The following is a 17322-nucleotide window of genomic DNA, read 5'->3' as shown; positions in this document are numbered from 1 at the left end:
CCCCCCCCCCCCCCCCCCCCGGGAGCCCGGTCCCCTGCTGGGTCCTGGGGACACAGTCCTGACAAGATGGGGTCCCTTCCAGGGAGCAGTCTCAGCGAGGACCCCGAGAAACAGACAACCCTAGGGCGACCAGGCAAGGGCTGGGGCAGCGCAATGGGGGAAGCCAGCAGAGGGGAACCACCCAGAGCCGGACCGGGCACAGTCAAGCCCTCAAACGTCAGCCGACGTTTCGCATAGCAGGGAAGTGGGGAGGCGAGCCAGTCAGAACAAACCTCTCCAGGGAGGGGATCTCTGAGATGATCCCTGAGAGGACAACCTAAGCCAAGGGGACAGCACGCCACCTACAGAGCACGAGAGCCCAGATGGGGGCACGGTCGTGGGGACACCACGGTTAGCATGGGAGCATGGGCAGGTCAGAGCTTCTGGAGCACGAGTGCGGGCCGGGGCGGGGGGGTGGACACAAAGGTCAGCAGTGTCAGATCCCAGGCCCCAGGGTCACCCCAGGAGTGGGGACTGTCCTTTGGAAAGACCCGAGCTCCCCTGTGACCCACTTTAACCTTGGGAGGATACAACTTGGCTGGCTGCTGCAGCGACTCGGGGGGAATGAGAATATCATCGAAGAACCCTAGAGAGACTGGAACACACGGGAAAGTAACAGCATGGGACAAGGGCAGTTGTCGCCATGGAAATCTGAGCCCCCCACCCCCACCTCGGAGCCCTGCGCCCCCGCCTAGGCCACCCAGCCACTAAAACCTGCAGTGGACACCATGCAAAACTGGGACCAGAGGGTGCCTGGGACCCTGAGCCCCCTCTGGCAGCTGCTGTGTCCAGCCCGCGGTCCTGAGGGAAGGCCTCACGGTGAAGCCCTGCAGCTGGCCAAGGCCTTCACTGTTGCGTGAGCACGAGGGGGCTGTGTGCTGCCCTCCCCCCCGCAGCTCCCTGACAGCCCCCCCTCCCCCGACCTGTGGCCCAGCCCAGAAGCTGAAGGGAGGCCTGCTGGCCTGGCCACTTGCCCCAACGTGCTCCCAGGCTTCGTCTGAGGATCAGGGCCACCATTACCGTGCACTCCCTCCGGGCTACAGCCTTTGATCTTGCCAATCAGAATCTCGTCCAGGAAGGGATGGAACACCACATAGCGAAAATGGACTGGAAGTGAAGGAAGAATGTCAGTGACGAGCAGGCACGTGAGGGACGGTGCTCTGTGGCGGCCCCGGCTTCCCAGTGTTGACCACCCTCGCCAGCCCGCTGACCCGGAGGCCCGTGGCTACCCCGGAGTCCGCTGGGCCCTCCATACCCAGTCCCTCCGTGGGTCCAGACCCACCAGTGGAGCCGCAGAGACCCACACCCCGTCCCCTGCAGGGCCACAGCACGGCCCCCATTAACAGGCCAACAGCAGTGGCCCTGAACGGAGGGCTGGCCCCCAAGCCCACCCGACAAGTCACTCCTGAACCCAGATTCTGAGCCATGGATGACTCCAAAGTCAATTCCACCCTTCCTCTAGACTCGCTCCCTTAAATTCTAGAAAGGGCAGAAGTAACCGGCAAATGGAGCCAGGTTCGGAAACAAGTCTTCCATCTCCCTCTGATGGGAAAGTTTGCCCCAGGCATAGCTCTGACCTGGAATAGGACGTTAAAAATGCCCTGAAATGGACGGCAGAGACAGAAGCCAACAAAATGCCTCTGTGGGCTCGCAGGCCCTGCCCTGGGTGGTCCCCAACTCGGCAGACCCCCAGGACCTGGCAGAAGCCATTACCTCGTCACTCATGCCCCTGACAGCCCCAAAGGGGTGACCAGCACTGGCCTGACCCCCGCCAGAGCTAGAGAATAACTGTGAGGCTACATCCTGCCGGTCACACGGTGCCCATCGCCACCCACCCGTGTCGGCTGTCACGCTTCCCCGCCATGAGGATGGGGAAGCGGCTCAGAGGGGCCGCAGGACCTGCTCACAGCCACTTAGCTCTTCTGTCCTGCTTTGCCAGGGGAGGACTCCAAGCCTTTCTGGGCCACCAAACACGGCCACAGGGTGGAATCTACCTTCCCCGGACAGTTTTCACCCCCACACAGGCTCCCACCACCAGCACCCTCAGCTCCCCGCTCTGCCAACGCCACCCGAGGGCCGACAGGGCCCCCAGCTCCCCGCCGGGCAGCCTCTCCGTGCCCCACCAGGCGGGAAGCACGAGGGAAGAAGCGGGGGCGAACGTAATGCAGTCTATCCACAAAACGGAATATTACTCAGCCTTAAAAAGGGAGGGAGTACAGACACCTGCCACGACATGGATGAAGCTCGAGGACATTACGTTACGTGAAACAAGCCAGTTCCAGAGGACCACATACCGTGTGACTCCATTATATGAAATGCCCAGAATAGGCGAACCCAGAGACAGAAAGTAGATCCGCGGTTGCCAGGGGCTGGGGGAGGGGAGCAGGAGGAGCGACTGCTGGTAGGTACGGGGTTGCTTTTCGGGGGTGGGGAAAATGTTCTGGAATTAGATCGTGGTGACAGTTGCACAACTGAATATCCTAAAAGCTACCGAATGGTAAGCTTTAAAAGGGTGAATTTTATGGCATGTAAATGAGATCTCCATTAAAAACAAAAAGGAGGCCACAGACCAGCGGGAGGGCCAGCCAGGCCAGGGCCGTATTTGGAGCCACCTCCCAAGAGCCCGACCTCAAGTTCCGGGGTGTGTAGTGGGCAGACGGGAGCCGGGAAAGTCAACAAGGATGGGGCTGCAGGATCAGTAAGAGGAAGACCCGCTCTCGGGGGCAGGCTCGGGCCAAATCCCAGGAGAAGCAGGGCTGCCTCGGGATGTAGTGAGTTTCTGCAAAGGGCAGACACTGGATGATTCCACTGTATGAAGTACCTCGAGTAGTCAAATTCATAGAGACAAAGCACAACGGTGGTTTCCAGGGCCCGGAGCTGCGGGGAACGGGGAGTGAATGCTTAAGAGGGGCAGAGTTTCAGTTTGGGAAGATGAAAAGGGTGGTGGTGGTTACCCAGCAATGACTGTACTCGATGCCATTGAACTGGGCACTAAAAATGATTAACATGGTAAGTCTTATGTTATGTATAGTTTATCACAACTTAAACAAAAACAGAACAAAGCAAACGGTGGGCATGAGGAGAGTCCACTCTGGAGCTCCGAGCAGGTCAAGAGGGGCTCCCCCCGGGGCCAGCCATCTTGTGGGACAAGGGTAACAGGGCACTGGTGCCATGTCCAAGTACCCTAAGGACAAGAGCTGAGGCTGGACACCTGGGCACAGTGTCACAAGTCACAGAGACTGACATCTTGTGAGCACTAACCGTCCGAGAGAGGTGAAGTGATCCGGCCCGGGGAGAAGGAAGTACAAGGCAATAAGCCCTCAAAACAAAGGGGGAGGCATGGGGCTGAGGCCTCCCTCCACACACCCTGGCCACAGCCCTGGGTGAGGCAGTGGGCTGGGGGGGCGGCAGGAACAGGGCCCAGGGTAGAAGATCAGCCCTAAAGCATGGCATTGATCTCCATAACAGAGCACCACCCTGCACGGCGCTCCACAGACCACAGCGAGCTTCACAGCTCCAAATGTTGACCCCATTTTACAGATGAGGAACCTGAGGCCAAGACAGGCGGCGTTACCTGCTCAAGGTCCGCATCCGGCAGGGGGCGGGGAGCAGAGCCAGAATTCAAATCTGGGTCCATGTGACATGCCTCACCCAGGGCCCTAATCCTCACACCTCATTCCCAAGGAACCAGGGGGCCCAGGGTGAACTGGGGGTGGGGGGACAATGAAAACCAACAGTGGAAAACTTACACCAAGTGGCAGAAACAACCAAATGAAAGAACAGAATTTCCCCAAGTTTAACTTTTTCCTCCCAGTCTTCCTTGAAGTTCTGGTGCCTCTCACCACTTGTCCAGGGCAAGTCTAAAGGCAGAGACTGGGCTCAGCTTGAGGGCATCCTTCTCCATAAACAGAGGCCCTGTGGTCTTGTTTTCACATCTCCGTTTAATTTCTCTGTTAAGTGCTCCTAGGGCTGTCCACAGAGCACGGTAACATCTCTGTGAATCTAATTAAGTCTCCGGATTCCTGGACACAGACACCAGGCGGCCTCATGGCACGTTCTGGAATGCTCGACATCTCTGTGTCCAGAGGCTGACCAGGATGGGCTAGGGCAGGGCTCCTCACACTTGGCCTTGTGTGAGAAGCACCTGGCTCCTTATTAAAGCACAGTCTGCAGGCTCACCTCCAGAGACTGTGATTCAGCAGCTCTGAGTGCCTAGTGCATGGAAAGCTGCAGGCCTGCCCGCTGATTGGCCCCGAACCACGTCAGCGGCCCCTCCCTTGCCTTCTGCTGCTTCGGCTGGTCCAGGGAGGAGAGAGAATGCCCCACGCCCTCCCTGAGGACCCCAGCCAAGGTGACCATCGCTCTATTCGTCCAGGTCCGCTAACCAACCTTGCCTTCCCTTCCCAGGGTGCACACCCCTTTGCTGTGCAACTACAGCTCCTCCCACCGGGAGGTGGAGTCTATTTTCCCATCCCTTGACGCCAACCTCAGCCATGTGACCTGCTCTGGCCAATGGGATCTTCCTACAGGAAGAAGAGACCACATGCAGCAGAGGTGAGCTGTCCCGGTGAGGCCCCCCTCCCCACCAGCCAGTCTGCCAACCACCAGACACATGAGGCCATCCTACCCCACGCAGCCCTGCACGGGCCAGCCCAGAAGAACCCATTTAGTGGATCCACAGAATCAGGGGAAACAGTTCAAATCAATGAGCCACTGAGCCCTCCCTATGTGCCAAGGACCCATCCTAGGACCTTTGCATGTATTAATTTAGTATTCTCACAACAGTCCTGTAATATGAAATCTACTGTTAACTCATTTTATAGGCAAGGAAACAGAGGCATGGAGAGATTACATATTCTACACAGGGACACAGAGCAAATAAGTGGCCAAGTTGGGATTTGAATCCCAGAGGCTACACTTAACCATTAAGTCCTAGGGCCCCTCAAAGTCCCCCACCCTCAACCAGCTTCCTTCTCAAGAGACAGATGCACTCCCCTCGGCTCTCCACACTGTTAATTTATTTTTTTAAAGATTTTAAGTAATCCCTACACCAACATGGTCTTGAACACACAACCCGAGATCAAGAGTCACACTCTCTACCAACTGAACCAGCCAGACACCCCTGCTCTCCACTTTTAATCCAGCAATGACCATTCCAAGTGCCCTCACCTGTCTGGCCATCTCCACCCCCAACCAGACTGAGTAGCCTGATGGCCCGGCAGAGTAGGGCTCAGTAATAAATGAGACCAAAGGGGGCACAGACACGGAGCCACAATCAGAGCGAGAGAGGCCTCCAGAATCACCTTGTCTGGGGCACCTGGCTCAGTCATGTAGCAACAGATTCTTAGCTCAGGTCTTGATCTCAGGGTCATGAGATCGAGCCCTGTGTTGGATTCCACATTCGGCAAGGAGTCGGCTTGGGGTTCTCCCCCTTTCCCTCTCCCCGCATTGGTGCGTGCACACTCTCTCGTGCTCTCTCTGTCTCTCAAATAAATGAATAAATAAAATCCTTAAAAAAAAAAAATCACCTCGTCCACCATTTCTTATAGGTAAAGAAACCAAGGCCTAGACGGGGTAAGATTCTGCCCACTATCACCCAGTCAATTCCTGGCAGAGTCAGGACTAGGCCTCAGGTCTCCCAATCCCTAGACCAGGATTCCCACAACCAAAAACCAAACCCCAAGAAACCCAATGCCAAGGAGGAAAGGGCAGGCTGCCTGGGTGGCTCAGTCGGTTAAGCGTCTGTCTTCAGCTCAGGTCATGATCTGGGGGTCCTGGGATTGAGCCCTACATCAGGCTCCCTGCTCAGTGGGGAGTCTGTTTCTCCCTCTCTCTCTGTCCCTCCCCACTCCGTGCTTTTGTTCATGCACACTCTCAAATGAATAAATAAAAAAATCTTAAAAAAAAAAAGAGGAAAGGGCACCCACCTTTGGTGTGCGACGCGCCGTCCCCTGGGAACACGTAGGCATCCTCCAGCTTGGTGATGTCAAACAGACAGATGCAGAGCCCCACGTTGTACACGACCTGTGTGCATCCGCATACACACACACACACCGTGACTCTGAGGCCCGGCTCCCCAGCATGCTCTCCTGAGACCCTCACCACCCACGGCAGGTAATGATTACCCCCGTTTTACAGCCAGAAATGAGTTGGGGCACCGTCTGAGGTAACCATGGGTCAGGGGCCTCTGAAGGATGTGGAGCTCTGGAAAGAACGGGGCCTTTGTGACAAGGCAGATCCTGGTTACAGTGCCAGTTCCAACGCCCACTGTGTGACCGCCAAGGTCACTTCTCTGAGCCTCAGTTTCCCCCATTTGCAAAAATAGACCTCCCAGGCTGTAGGTTTGTTAAACAGAGAGAATGGATGTGAAGCCCCATGCCAGTGTCTGGCTTACATGCTAGAAGTAGTAATAGTCAACCACGGATCACTATTATTATTAGTCAGCATCACTGACAACCAGGGAACCCTGGTTGAAACCTGCACTTCCCAAAGTCTCCAGGTCCATGCTAGAGCTCGGGGCTTGGTGTCAGAGGCCCGGCTAATCCCCCATTCCGCTCACAAAGTAGGAGACACAGCCGTGGCCGCAGGGACTGAGGCTGGCGGAGTGACCCAGGGCCAAGGCGCCGAGACTAGACAGCATCCTTTGTCCCCTCCGCACCCCACGGCGCTCCAAACCACGGGCCCGCTGGTGTCACCCTATCTGCCACCGGTATCATCACCTCCCAATTACAGCCCTGCAGACTGTTCAACGATTAGCAAGAAGCTCAGAGAACTTACAGTCCGGGCCAGACCTCACCACAATGAGGCACAGAGTCTGGCTGGCTTCGGCAGCACAAGATCTGTGCCCTTGGCCGGACCACGGACCTCTTCTGTGCAGCCTCCTCGCAAATGACTCAAATACAGAAGACTCATCTCAACAGGTCACCGAAGGACCCAAAGGGACTACATTCCCTTCTTGGACTTTTCACACCTTCTCTCTCCAAAATGCTCACACTTCGTCCCTCCACAGACCCCTTGACCTTCTACCTCACAAAGTAACCAGAAGCCATCCACTAAGGACTTCATGAGTTCTCTCCACCAACAATTCCCCAGATCCATACACCTCCCTTCTATGACCTCAGCCTCTATGGAAGGGACTGGCCTCGTGTCTAAAGCCAGCCAACCTTCCTCTTACTGGCTCCTTCTCAGCCTATCACCTCCTGCTATTCTACGGATGAAGACCAATACTGCCATGACATCCTGCAGGCCCTGTGCGGCTTGGCTCCTGTCACCTTTCCAGTCTGCCCTCCCCTCTCTTCCTCTGCCCAGGCCACACTAGCCTCCTCCATGTTATCATGGGTGAAATATTCCCTCCTGCCACAGGGCCTTTGCACATGCTGTTTCCTCTGCCTGCCCAACTCTTCTCTCTGCACCCTCAAAAATGAATCCCCTAGGGGCGCCTGGGTGGCTCAGTTGTTAAGCGTCTGCCTTAGGCTCAGGTCATGATCCCTGGGATCGAGCCCCGCATCGGGCTCCCTGCTCGGCGGGGAGCCTGCTTCTCCCTCTCCCACTCCCCCTGCTTGTGTTCCCTCTCTCGCTGTCTCTCTCTGTCAAATAAATAAATAAAATCTTAAAAAAAAAAAAAGAATCCCCTAGTTAGTTCCTCTTCAGGATCATCTCTCAGCTCAAGCTCAAATGCCATATCCCTAACAAAGCTGCTTTCTCCCTCACTGTAGGCAGAGTTCTCCTTCATTCCACAGACTTGTGAATGCCTGTCCTTCACAGCACTTACCTCAACTTGTCATCACATACTCAACTGTGGGTCCCTCTCATTCATATCTGCTCTCCCCACCACACTACAGGGTAGAGCCTTGTCTGCCTCGTTCATTCAATCAACAGACAATTACGGAACATCTGCTATGTGCCAGGCTCTGGCTAAATATGAGGGTACCGTGTGGAGAACACAAAGGTCCCTGCCATCATGGAGCTGCAAAAAAAACCATAACCATCTAAGAAGGAAAAAGTGATAGGACACAGAGTAACTGAGGGAGGGTTACTACAGAAAAGGCGGTGGGAAGGCCCCAGACTAGCTGTCACTAAGTCATGTAGGGCTGGCATATAAAAGGTGCACAAATACTTTTTTGCAGGAATGAATGGATAAACCTCCTGACCGTTAACTCTAAACCACTGTGTCCATCTTCACAAAAACAGTGCGCGGTTGGACAACCATTATTATTTCCATTTTACAAATGGAAACTGAGGCCCAGAGGGGTAAGTGACCTGCCCAAGACTGCAAAGTAATTTGGCAGTGTAGAATCTAGCATTTCCCAGTTACAAGAGCCTTTTTCAAAATCAGTTTCTTTTTTGATTCCCTCTGACATCCTTCGTGCAGAAGGATTACCCCCATCCCGTGTACAGGTGAAGAAACCGAGTTCTGAGACGTTAAGCTACTTGCCCAAGGCCGAGGTTTGACATGACCAAGGCCAGGCCTGCAGCGGGCAGGTGGGCAGTGCTGGGCCCTCCGGTGCCAAGGCCTGCCAGCGACCGCGCGGGCCCAGTACCTTGTTGGCCAACTTTTTGTTCAGCTCCTCGGCAATGGAGTCGTTGAGCTTCCTCTCAAACTGCCACGGGGGAATCCGCACGGTGTCCACCATCTCCACCAGGACAAACATCCCGGCCTGCGCTGGGGCCCTGGGAATGGGAGGGTCAGTCTCGCACCGTCTGGGGCGGTGGGCATTCCCCAAGCCCCTCCCCCCCAACCCGGCAGTGGGGCTGCGAGGTAGGGCGCCGGGTACCCGTGCGGGGCACGCTCAGCCGCTGCAAAGTGAGGAAACAGGCTTAGCGCGAGGGGCCCTCGCTCCAGTGGGAGTGCTGCGAGCACGCGTCGCACGACCCCGCGCTGCCCACCCCCCCTTCCACGAAACACGCGCCGCGGCCACGCACCGCGCTCCCACGCGCAGCCGACTCCGGACAAGACTCCGAATCTCGCTTCCGGAGAACAGACCAATAAGAAGCCTTTTCCCGCCCCCCGACGCGGCGCGGGGGCGGGGCGGGGCCTCCCCTTCCGCCGGGGCGGAGCCGTCAACCCTCCGACCGCGCTTTCTGGTTGCTAGGCGACCAGGCGTTCCAGACTTCACCGGCTTGGCCAGTGCTCTACTCTATTCTTCCGGGTCTCACGTCGTGCTCTGCGCCGCAGCCGGAGGGATCCTCTCAAAAGCCGGCACAGGATGCTTAGACCCCTCAGTATCCTGGAGGCGGGAGAATTAACTGGAAAGGGGCAGGCGGGACCTGATAGAAATGTTTCGTATCTTCTTCTAGGGGGTGGGTTACACAGATGTATGCAATTGTCAGGGGTGCCTGGCTGGCTCAGTCGGTAGGGCATGCAACCCTTGATAACAGGGTTGTGAGTTCAAGCCCCACGCTGGGTACAGAGGTTACTTAAAAATAAGTCTTTTTAAAAACCGCATTAAACTCTATAGTTAAGATCTTTGCATTTAATTGTAGGCAGATTACATCTCAATTGAAAAGTGATAATAAGTTGGGACCCAAAAACAACCTCAGTAGCTTCCCACTAAACTAATAATAAAGTCCGAAACTTTGAGGCGCCCGGCTGGCTCAGTCCGTGGAGCCTGCGACTCGATCTCTAGATTGTGAGTTCAAGCCTACACCTTGGGTGTAGAGATTACTTAAAATAAATAAATAAATAAATAAATTGGGGCGCCTGGGTGGCTCAGTCACTTAAGCAACTGACTTCAGCTCAGGTCATGATCTCAGGGTCCTGGGATAGAGCCCTGTGTTGCTTATCCGGGAGTCCGCTTGTCCCTCTCCTCCCCCTCCCTCCGGTCCTGCTGGTGCGCGCGCTCTCTCTCTCTCTCAAATAATAAATAAATATCTTTAAAATAAATAAATAAGTCCAAAACCTTTATGGTAGCTCACAAGGCCCTGCAGGGTCTTGCCTCTAAAATAAAATCTTAAATAACAGGGTGGGGGGGCGCCTGGGTGGCTCAGTCGTTAAGCGTCTGCCTTTGGCTCAGGTCATGATCCCAGGGTCCTGGGATCGAGCCCCACATTGGGCTCCCTGCTCAGCAGGAAGCCTGCTTCTCCCTCTCCCACTCCCCCTGCTTGTGTTCCCTCTCTCTGTCAAATAAATAAATAAAATCTTAAAAAAAAAAAAAGGATCTTGCCTCTACCCACACCTCCAGCCCCAGTTTGTTCTTTCCCCTGCCACCCCTGCCATTCCCACTCATCTTCATATGATAGGTAACATGGGCTTGGGCTAAGACAATTCAGTAGCTTGTCGGAGATCATGGGCTGCTAGGTGGTAGAAGCGCGCCTCTACGCTGCCTCTAAAAGTTGGTGGGCTGTGGAAATACACTGGCTTGTGTTTAAACCAAATAAAATAAAAAAAATATAAAAATTTGAGAACTTAAAAAAAGCCTTGGGGTGGATGAGAGAGGCACTCGGAAATGCATGGTGCTTCACTTTGCAGATTTTACACATGTGGCGATATCTGCGTGAGGCTGGTGCAGTGATACTTAATTTGGCCTTCTCTGCATCCATATTTTTATTTTTAGGTCTGTCTGCTTCTCCTAGGATTTGAGCTACTTGAAGATAGGGGGAAATGCTACTTCAGCTCTTTAGTCCCATGATCCCCTAATATATTTCTAGGAGGCATTCAGGAAAAGTATTGAGGAGATGAGTCTTTTCCTCAGTCTCTCAAACCTCCGTCTTCATTGCATTCCTACTGCTACTGCCCTGGTTCAGGCCCTTCCATTGCTCTGCTGGAGCTTAGCCACACCCCTGGTTTCTGGCCTCAGTCTCTCCTTAAGTGACTCTCACACTGTCACGAAAACCTTCCCTTCATGAATATCCTCTGCCTACATGGAAAGGTCTGGACCGAATGCAGCCTTTCTCTCCAGTCTTACCTTCCTTCTGTTTCCAAGCACTGGGATGGAGCAAGTTCTTTTAGTCCTTCCTCAAACACTTGTTTACCTGGAGAACTCCTACTCATCCATCAGAACCCAAACACAATGCCTACCCCATTCATTGATTCACTCAACATACTGTGTGCCCAGCTTTGGAGATCCAGTGGGAAGAACTGGGCCCTGGGCCCCGCTTCAGCTCAGAGGGGTTGCAGGGAAGAGGGAGAGAGAGAGAGAATTTGATGCTCTCAGGAAATTAAAAGTATTTCAGCTGATTTATAGGGAGATAAAAACCGTGAGATTGGAGACCTCAGCAGGGTCCAGATCACAAGGGCCTTATCATTATAATTTAATCCTCACAACAGCTATATAGTAGGGTCTATAATTATCATTACCTGACTTATCTCATTCTCATTTATCTCATTATCTCATTTTGCCTCATCTAAGGCAGAAAGAGGTTAAGTAGGTCGCTCAAGGTCACACAGCTAATGATTGGCAGAGCTGGGATTCAGGCTCCAGAGCCCATGATCCTAACCACTGGGCTGTGCCAGGACATTATTAACCCAAGGACGGCAAAAGGAAGCCTTAGATGGTAAGAACAGGGGAATGACACAGTGACGCATCAGTGGGATGGACAGTGGGTGGGAAGGGGCTGGGGTGGAAACGTGAAGACCAGGGAAGAAGTTATTGGGTGGCTCCTGTAAGAGAAGGCCTGAGTAAGGCTGGTAGCCATGGAGCGTGAAGCTGGGCAGAGTCCAGAGGTCTCCAGGGGGTGGTCCCAGGGATAGGGTGGGTGACCTAGGGACAGAAGTGGGAGGAGCCAAAGGCAGGAGGGCTTTGGGCCCTGGCTGGGTAGTGGGCCTTTCACTGAGACTGGAAACTGGAGGAGGGCCAGGCTGAGGGGATGGGGCCAGCATTGCAGAGTTAGTGTTTTGGGTTCCCAGGCTTCTTTTATGGTATTCAGCTCACACGACTGCAACAGTGATTTGTTGGCACGTTTGGTTTCCTCATTAGGAAAAACAGGGACTGGGCTTCTTTGTTAATTCTCTGCGTTGTTCCATGGAAGATTTGAGGTGGCTTACAAAAACACACAAAGGCAGTTTGTAAGCTCCTCGACGGCAGTGGACTTCTCTGCCATGTCCCTCCACATCCTCTGGGCCTAGCCCTGTGTCTGGCACATGGTCAGGGCTTGTAAATATGTGTTATTTGAATGAACAAAAGGATAGCAAAATAATTGTTAAGTGGAGGAGTGAGGGAGAAACAGGGTTGGAAACTAACCCAGGAGGAGGAGGAGAGTCCAGTGAGTGGTTAAGGGCATGGAGTTCCCACGCCACAGCATGCTAAAGCCCGAGAACTTCTCAGTGCCTCGGCTGTCTCTCTGTAAAGCAGAGATAATAATAGAACTGATCTCAAATGATTGTCCATCATGGAGGACTGGATAAAAACTATATATGGTGCCTCACAGAAAGAAATAATACGAAGGCATAAAAAAAAAGGACGAGAACGCTCTTTGTGTATTGCTATGGAATGATATTCAGGATACATTAAGTATAAAAACACAAAGCACAGCGCAGTATGTATGGGGTGTTACCATTTGTGGGAAAAGGGAAAAAATAATACTCTGTTGACAAGCCTCTGATTACATGCGGGGACCGCAGGGTGAGGAACAGAATGGCTGAGGGTGTGGGAGTGGGGAAGGGGGGCAGATTACCAAACGCCCTCTGGAATCTTTGATAATTAGGATCATGGGAATATCTTACCTATTCAGAATTTAAATTTAAATTTAAAAAGCAATTAAGATTTTTTACGTCTTAAAAACACCCCTCTCTTGGCCCTCCAGCTAGTGGCCCATTTTCTGCTCCCTTTACTGGCAAAACTGCTCGAAGATTCCGTCAGAGCTTGTGGTCTCCAAATCTCCTCTTCTTGTCCTCTCTTCAACCTGTTGTGGTCCGGTTCTGGCCCTGCCACGCAGCCCACACCGCTTTCTTTGGTTCACCAGTGGCCTCCACGTTGCCCAATGCAGTGCTAATTGTCAGTGCTCAGCAGCGCGGGCCCTCCTTTGTCCTTCACACACTCCTTCTGCTTGGCTTCCAAGGGACGGCGCTCACCCGGGTCCTCCTCCCATCTCCAAAAGCTGGCGGGTCCCGGGCCCACTTTCTGCCATCTCCGCATCTCTGTGCATGCCTGGTGCTGTCACGGGGCCTCGGGGCGGTGACCAGCACCTTGCCACGGAGGCTCCCCCGTGGCTCCCTCGTGGCCCTCTCCCCGAGCGCCAGATTCACCCTCTGCCCGCTCCATGTCCCTGTTCAGCAACTCGAGTTTAGTCTGGGCCAGAGTGGAACTCTTGGTCGTGTCTCTCCTGCCAACCTACCCCCGCCCCAGTCTTCCCATCTTAGAAAATGACTCCTCCATTCTTAGGTCGCTCAGGCCCAAACATGGGGATTATGTTTCATTGTCTCTCACCCCCTCCCCTACGCAACTGTGAACAAATCCTATTGTTTCTACCTCCAATGCAAACAGAGTCCAACCCTCCTGCTCACCCCCACTGCAACTCTTGGGGCCCAGCCACCCTCACCCTGCACCCCTCACTCCGCACTCCTCACCTGGGCCTTTGCTTCAGCCTCCACCCCAGTTTCCTTGTACTGGCCTCAAGCCCCTCCGTCTCTGCTCAAAACAGAAGCCGGAGAGACACTGTTAAAACGCCGATCAGAAATTCTCAACCCTCCTCTCTGGACCCTGCAATGCTCCATCTCATAAAAGCCAGGCCTTAGGACGTCCTTCACAGCCCTCAGGGTCCTCTGCCCCTCACCCCTGTGACGGCATGTCCCACTGCTGTGCTCAGTGGCTGTTTCTGACACCCCAGACACACTCCCCACTGGGACCTCTGCCTCTCCCCAGAACGGTCTCCCGTCCCCACCCTCCTGTCTTCAGTCCTCACCTCCTGCAGACCCTTGCTTTAGTGACACCTCCGTGAGGCTTTTCCTGACCCCCCACCCGGAGCCCCCCATTTTAAATCTCAAACCACCCAGCCACCAGCCCCCACTCCCTACCCCACTTACCAGTTTCCCACAGCACATGGCCTGCTTTATGAGGTTCTTCTATTGCCCCCTCCCTCTTCCTGACTGTAAGCTCCATGAAGACAGGCATTTCATCTGTTTTGTTCACTGTTGACTCCCCACTACCTAGAAAGGTGCACAGTCAGTTCAGGACAAATATTTGTTGGATTATTGAATGAAAGAAGGAGGGAAAGAAAAGATTAGCCCTGGGACTCCTCCCCGCGCCCCCCCGCCCCCTCCACCGTGGTCTGGAAGCTTGCTGATGGTGGAGGGATTTGGCTCTGAGCTTTCCAGCATCCACAGCCAAGAGGAAAACATTTTCAATTACAATATGGAAACCAACCAGGTGTCAGTAAGTCCAGATTGTCTCGATTCTGAGCCCCAGAGACCTCCCTCTGGGTTCTTAGGAATGGAAGCTCTGAGGAGCAGCACCAGGCCCTTGAAGGTCTGTCTGAACGGGCCCAGGAACGATTCTTATTTGGTCACTTTGTAAAATGTCCTTCCATGGGGGCACCTGGCTGGCTCAGTCGGAAGAGCATGCAACTCTTGATCTTGGGGTTGTGGGTTCGAGCCCCACGTTGGGTGTAGAGATTACTTAAAAATAAACTCTCAAAAAAAAAAAAGTTCTTCCATGGAGACCAAAAGCACAGCGGAAGTACCACTGGGACTAGTGATTCTAGAAGGGACCTAAAAACAGAGCCTCCCGGTATGTTGCTCTCTGTTCTGGCTTGAGCCAAAAGCAAAGTGCAAAAGGTCAACAGGTATTTGTTGGGGGTGGTTGTGCATGAGGCCCTGCTCTGGGGGCTTGTGTTCCAGAGAGGGGAGATCATTCCAGGCATTGCTATGGAGAAAGGTCACATGAATACTGTGACAGTGAGTGACTAGCACTCTAGCTAGGGCAGTCACGGACGGCCTCACTCAGAAGATTCAGATGGAGGTGAGCCTAAATGTTAAGAAGCCTCAGGGTGTTCAGGAATGGATGTGTGAGGCAGGCCTGGCTCCCAGCCCATCCCAGCCCTGGGTTCACTGGGGGTCAGCCTGGCTGCTCCAGCCCCAGGGCCTCAGGGCAGGGTGCAGAGGGGGCCAGCTGTGGGAGGGACCCCTTACCCTATGACAGAGAGCACTTCTCAATGACTTGAGGGGATTTAAGCACCAGGAGACCCTCACCCACAGGCCAGAGGGTAATCTCCAGCCCTGGGGCCAGGGCCAGGGGACCCCTCCATCTTCCTCAGTCTCCCGCCTGCGTTGATCATTACCCAGGATGAGGCTGTGAGGCCACCAGGGATACTGTCTGGAGGCAGGAGCATCTCATGCCTTCCTATCTCATTTGAGATGAGGAGCAGTCTTCTTGCCAGGTCCCCCCCCCAACCCTACACAATGTGACCCCGGCCCTCCTCTTGCTTCCTCATCCAGTCACATCAGTGACCTTTGGAACATACAGCGTCCTTTCCTGCCTCTGGGAGTTCACCCATGCTGTTCCCTCTTTGGGAAACACTCTTGCCTACTTTTTACAAGGCTGGCTCCTTCTCACCCTTGGGGATCAGCTTACAAGGGCCCCTTCTCAAAGTGGCCTCTCTCAGCCCTCAGCAGGTGGACTCAGCCCTGCCCGGCTCCTTCTTCCCACCCCGCTGGTGTGCTGTCTTCATAAATCGCATTCATACATTTATTCGTTTGCATCCTTGGTACCATGTCTCTTCCTAGACAGGACATGAGCCTTATAAACTCAACGTGTGTATCTGTCTGGTTCACTGCTGGGTTCCAGCCTAGACCATCTGAGGAGTCAGTAAGTATTTGTCAAAGGTTTGACTGAATGAACGAATGACGTGGTCAAAGCTGCAGAAGAGGATCTTCCCATGGCCCAGGAGACGGGCATGCAGGGAACCGAAAAGACATCTCAAAGACAGTGTGGCGTGGCAGAAAGAATAAGAGGGTAATGACGCCAGAACTCCTGAGTTCTCACCAGCTGTGTGATGTCGGGCAAGTTTCTTAACCTCTCTGTGCCTGAGTTTCCACATCTGTCCAACGGATGGCACTGACGTCTTAAGGATGTATGCATCTTAAAGCATTACATGGATTCAAGGCCAGGTAGTCCCAGGCCTGGCCCCCAAGGGTCGGGGGACAGTAGGCAACAGGGTGGGAATCAGGATTCAGATGGAGTCAGTAGGACTCAGGGGCTACTCTGCTCTTACCCACCTCTTCAGATTCTCTGAGGTGAGGAAGGCTTTCGAGGAGATGAGCTTTTTGAATTCTCAGCCTTTCACAAAAATAGCCTCGGCGGCAGAACCCCTGGTTTCAAGCAGACAATTTCTTTGTTACTCAGCTGCTGGTGGGTGGGTGGGTGGTGCCACGGGCCTGCTCATTTCCTGAATGAACAGCTGTGCCCTCTCCTCGTTGTAGAGAATAATCATAACACTACTTCAAACCTCGGCCCAGCCTCCTTCATTCACAGCTCTCGGGCTGCCTGGCAGCCTCCACACATGTCCACCAGCCGGCGGGTGGGGCCTCCAAGAAAGGCCGGACACGAAGTGAGGGTCAGGCCCGTGGCCCTTGCCTTGGCCTTGTCCGCGGCAGACCAGGCCTTGGCCTCTCACACGTAGCCTGGATATCCTCCCCCTCCGTTCCCTCCCCCCGCTCCGGCCACACCAGCCTCCTTCCTGTTCCTCAGGCACTCCGAAGCTCTCACCCATCCGGGGACCTTCCGACCAACCATCCCCTCTTCCCACAGTGTCTTCTCTCTGGATTCTGGCAAGTCTGGCTCCTTCTTGTCACTTGGGGCTCAGCTCAAACATCATCAGCTCAGAAAAGTCCTCCCTGGCTACTCCCCGCTGGTGGCCCATTGGCTTGTAGTCCATAGCTCGGCCACCAACAGCCCACGGCCAAAGCTCTGCCAACTCAGGACCCATGGGGAGAAGAGCTGGCCTTGGCATCGACGTTCCAACCCAATTCCTGACTCTGGTTCTGATGGGCCGCCAGGGGTCCTGTGGCTCAGGAGAGAGGAGAGGGCGTTCCCCAGATGAAAGCATGGGGGCTGTTTCCCCGCAGAAGGGACAGTGGGTGGTGGGCACGGGAGATCACAGCCATGACCCCAGCCCCAGCCCTTCTCCTGGAGCGTGAGAACCATGGGTCCAGGCCCCTGTTCCGTCACTCTGTCACTTCCGAGCTGGGTGACTCCGTGAGGTCCCCCATCTCTCCCAGCCCATTTTCTCATCCAGGTAAACCTCACAGAGTTGTTATAAGCAGCAGGTGAGCTGAAGCCCGTGCGGGCACTTTGAAAACTATGATTATCTTTGGAAGAGAGGAAGACAAAAGAAAGAAGAGAAGGGTTT

The 17322-nt window shown here is 54.2% G+C and overlaps 1 protein-coding gene across 3 annotated transcripts in view; it reads right to left on the bottom strand.

Moving 5' to 3' along the window:
- POLR3H (RNA polymerase III subunit H) overlaps positions 1 to 9007 on the bottom strand; it is a 12501-nt gene extending 3494 nt beyond the window's left edge. For all 3 annotated transcript variants that reach the window (XM_021687445.2, XM_021687446.2, XR_002480156.2), the window contains exons 1-5: positions 8962 to 9007; positions 8580 to 8709; positions 5967 to 6063; positions 1060 to 1146; positions 571 to 634 (exon numbers count right to left, since the gene is read on the bottom strand). In XM_021687445.2, coding sequence (XP_021543120.1) covers positions 571 to 634; positions 1060 to 1146; positions 5967 to 6063; positions 8580 to 8690 — 359 coding nt within the window. In that variant the 5' untranslated portion in view covers positions 8691 to 8709; positions 8962 to 9007. The remainder of the gene's footprint in view (positions 1 to 570; positions 635 to 1059; positions 1147 to 5966; positions 6064 to 8579; positions 8710 to 8961) is intronic.
- Positions 9008 to 17322: the final 8315 nt, after the last annotated feature.

Source organism: Neomonachus schauinslandi, chromosome 5 (assembly GCF_002201575.2).
Source record: "Neomonachus schauinslandi chromosome 5, ASM220157v2, whole genome shotgun sequence".
In the NCBI taxonomy this organism is placed as follows: domain Eukaryota; kingdom Metazoa; phylum Chordata; class Mammalia; order Carnivora; family Phocidae; genus Neomonachus; species Neomonachus schauinslandi.
Note: the sequence above shows the minus strand (reverse complement) of the source record. Positions and strands in the feature narration are given on the sequence as shown.